Raw genomic sequence first — 3,157 nt, 5'->3', positions numbered from 1 at the left:
ACCCCCACCCTCACCACCCATGACCACTGAGCTCTGCCCCCACCCAAATGTCATCATACTCCACACAGACTGTGGCAACTCCCCCACAAGCTGCTCAAGGCCTTCAAAATGCCCAGACTCTTAAATATCACAAAGCTTGACCAATGTCACATGGTCCCCACCAGGATCCCCTTCTGTCCTTGACCATCTTATTTTATCGTAGAATCACCCTCACCAGATGCATCCACCAACTTGCACTCTGGGGGGCCATCCCCAATTCTCCCCAGACTCACCGCCTGCTGTTTGCTCTGAAATTCCAGCTCTCGCTCCCGCCGGTATTGTTCCACTTCCATCTGTGCCTCTTCCTTTGCCTGCTTCAGACGCCGGGCCTTCCCTGGAAGCAAAAAAAGGATGGGGGTGAGTGAACCCGACACAAAATGTGATAGTGGGGGTCAGTCCTTTCCAGAAAGTTATTCTGCGCTCAGCCAACCAGGTGCTAGATTCTAACACCCATTTCTTCCCTTCTAATCAGCCACCCCAGCCCCCAGCTCTCTCCCCAGCAGGCTTGGGTACCTCAGGACTCAAATGTTTGCTGTCCACACACCCCCAATTTTCTTTCCAGACTTCTAAGGGAGGAAGGGGGAGACTCACTCTTTCTGGCATCTGCCACCTTCTCAGCCGCCCGTTTCTCTGCTTGCAGGAGTTGCTGGATACCCTGGGATTGACTGGCCATTTCTGTCGTTATGGCAGATTCTGTTTCAGATGCTACCAAGGTACCAGATGGCTCCCAGCCCCCCACCCCACCGCCTACTTCTCCCCTTCCAGCTCGTTGCTGCAGTCCTCCACTATCCCTGGGTCTTAGTGCTCCCCCTTTCGCTTAGCCTGCACCGGGTGTCTCCCCAAAACTGATCCTCCCAATGGTGGCTGGTCCTCCTCCGCCACCTCTCCATCTGGCAGTACCGAGGAGGACCTCTCGGGGGCAGCAGAGACCAAGCCCAAAGCGGCCCAGTCCGGAGGTCGAGGAATGGGGGCCGGGGCTGAGAGGAGGGTATTAGGGAGAGAAGGAGGCACGAGGGGTTGAGACTGCGTGAGAAAGTAAGGAAGTCACCATCCGCGGTGCGTTGGGAAGAGTACGTTGGACTTCTGAATTCGGCCAATATCTCCTCCCTTTTCTCTCCCACCCGTTTCCATTTCTTCTCTATCTTTTCCAAGTCCAAACTTCTGCATCCATCTCACCTGCCTTTTATGTGTTTTCATGCCTCTTTTTCTCTTTTTGATCTGCCCCCGTTCTCAGCCTCAATGTGGTTTTGTTTTTCTTTTTCACTGTGATTTTTATTCCCTTATCTCTCCTGTTTTCTCTCTTTTCTCATCTTTTCATCTATCTCGGAACCACTACTCTCTCTTCCCAGTTGGGGAGTCGGGGTAAACCTCCAGGCCGCCCTCCTTTTTCTGCGCCTACCCTCCAGTTTCCCGGTTCCAGGTAGACCCTTTATCTTAAGTTCCCTAGTTTCCCCCCGAGGCCAGACCGCGGAAACACACCTCCCCTCCCCCACCACCGCGCGTCCTCGGGGAGGAACGACATCCGGTAATGCGCCTTAGGTCATTTCCGCCCTTTATCTGCGTCTCAGTTGCGCCGTTTCCGCCAGCCTAGAGTGTCTCCGCCTTCCTGCGTCCCTCGCTCCGACTGGTTCCTCGGGGGTCCGGGGCAGGTCTGATGAGTAGCCCGCCCCCCGCCCCCCCCCCCCCCCGCAAATCCAAAAAAAGAAACCCCACCCCCCCCCCCCGCGAGGCGAGAGGGAAAAGCCCCCCCCCCCCCCCCCCCGCGAGGTCCAGAGGGAGAAGCCTTTATTTTGCATCATTAGACCGGGTGCATTATATTCAATTTCTAGATCATTACTTGAAATTGTCCATGACTTTAAAATTCTAATTTCTGTTGATAAACATTTCCCCTATCAGTCCCTTTTCCCCTTTTTCAAAGTTCTTTATTTAAGATTTAGCGCTGCTAATGAGCCGCAATGTGATATGAGAACCCGGCCGAAGGGAGGGACGGGATGGCCGGGCTGGCGGGCGGGCCGGCGAGGCTGGTCCCTCTGATGCCTCTTTTCCTTCTTCAGCCGCGAGTCCCATGGCCTCCACGGCCCGCCGCCGGCGCCGAGAGCGTCGCTTCCGGCGGTACTTGTCTGCGGGCCGGCTGGCCCGGGCCCAGGCCCTCCTGCAGCGGCACCCCGGCCTGGATGTCGATGCTGGGCGGCCCCCGCCACTGCACCGGGCCTGTGCCCGCCACGATGCCCCCGCCCTGTGCCTGCTGCTTCGGCTCGGGGCTGACCCTGCCCGCCCGGACCGCCACGGAAACACGGCGCTGCACGCTGCCGCCCGCCGCGGGCCTGGTGGTGAGTGTGCCCGCGGGACAGCTCATGAGCCACGGAGCGTCCTGGGACCTAGGGCGTAGATGACCAAGTTGGCATTGGCCGTCACCTGTGCCATTACCATACTGAACTACCGTTGTCTGAGGAGCCCAACACTCAGGGTCACAGCTTTCTAGATTAGTAGCTCCTTTGTCTCTCCAGTGGTCGTTTGCCTGAAGTGCAAAAGGTAGCATAGAGGGTAGGCTTTAGAGCTGGGTGCCTGGGTTCAAATCCCAGCCGCACTCTTAATAGCTGGAACTTCTTGGGCAAGGTACCAAACTTCGTTTACCCACGTGCAAAATTAAATCATAACAACCCTTGCTATGTGCCAGGCACTTCTCACAAAGTAACTCGTTTAGTCCTCACAACAACCGTGTAAGTACTAACAGAGAAGTAATTTGCCAAAATAGTGCATCAGTGATTGTAACCCAGGCAGCCCGGGCAGGGCGCTGTCCTGTGACAGGTACAGAATTGTTACAGAAATACCCAGTGATGGTGCCTGTGCTCAGCACCCCATGCCGGGGCGAGTGCTAAGACTCTACGAAGCAGTACACATGGCAAGCCCTCGGTAGACACTCACCGCTGTCCTGCCTGTTATCAGCATATCCATACTCCCTTACCCAGGATTCTGAAACAAAAACACTGAGAGGCAAGCATTTACAGCAGCCCGCCACCAGACTCGTTCTGTGGCAGAGCCTGACCTGACGAGAGTGAGGCCATCTACCATTGGTCTTTATCATGCTGATGTCACCATTCAGAAGCTTTCCGCGTGT

The 3,157-nt window shown here is 56.0% G+C and overlaps 2 protein-coding genes across 7 annotated transcripts in view; one reads left to right on the top strand and one right to left on the bottom strand.

The window, feature by feature from the left end:
* Positions 1-3,157, bottom strand: part of DDX39B (DExD-box helicase 39B) — a 32,678-nt gene that overhangs the window by 15,578 nt on the left and 13,943 nt on the right. The gene's annotated exons all lie outside the window — the stretch shown is intronic.
* The window catches only part of NFKBIL1 (NFKB inhibitor like 1), a 15,904-nt gene continuing 12,755 nt past the window's right edge, over positions 9-3,157 (top strand). For 2 of the 6 annotated variants that reach the window (XM_023745828.1, XM_023745826.1), the window contains exons 1-2: positions 9-396; positions 2,094-2,369. In XM_023745828.1, coding sequence (XP_023601596.1) covers positions 144-396; positions 2,094-2,369 — 529 coding nt within the window. In that variant the 5' untranslated portion in view covers positions 9-143. Of the gene's footprint in view, positions 397-679; positions 753-1,042; positions 1,096-1,666; positions 1,689-1,828; positions 1,847-2,093; positions 2,370-3,157 lie in introns of those variants that run through there. The other 4 variants (XM_023745827.1, XM_014446912.2, XM_014446909.2 and 1 more) reach the window with 4 other exon arrangements.

The sequence above is a fragment of the Myotis lucifugus genome, unplaced genomic scaffold (assembly GCF_000147115.1).
Source record: "Myotis lucifugus unplaced genomic scaffold, Myoluc2.0 scaffold_585, whole genome shotgun sequence".
NCBI classification, from domain to species: domain Eukaryota; kingdom Metazoa; phylum Chordata; class Mammalia; order Chiroptera; family Vespertilionidae; genus Myotis; species Myotis lucifugus.
The sequence above is the reverse complement of the archived record's forward strand: the minus strand, read 5'-3'. Positions and strand labels throughout refer to the sequence as shown.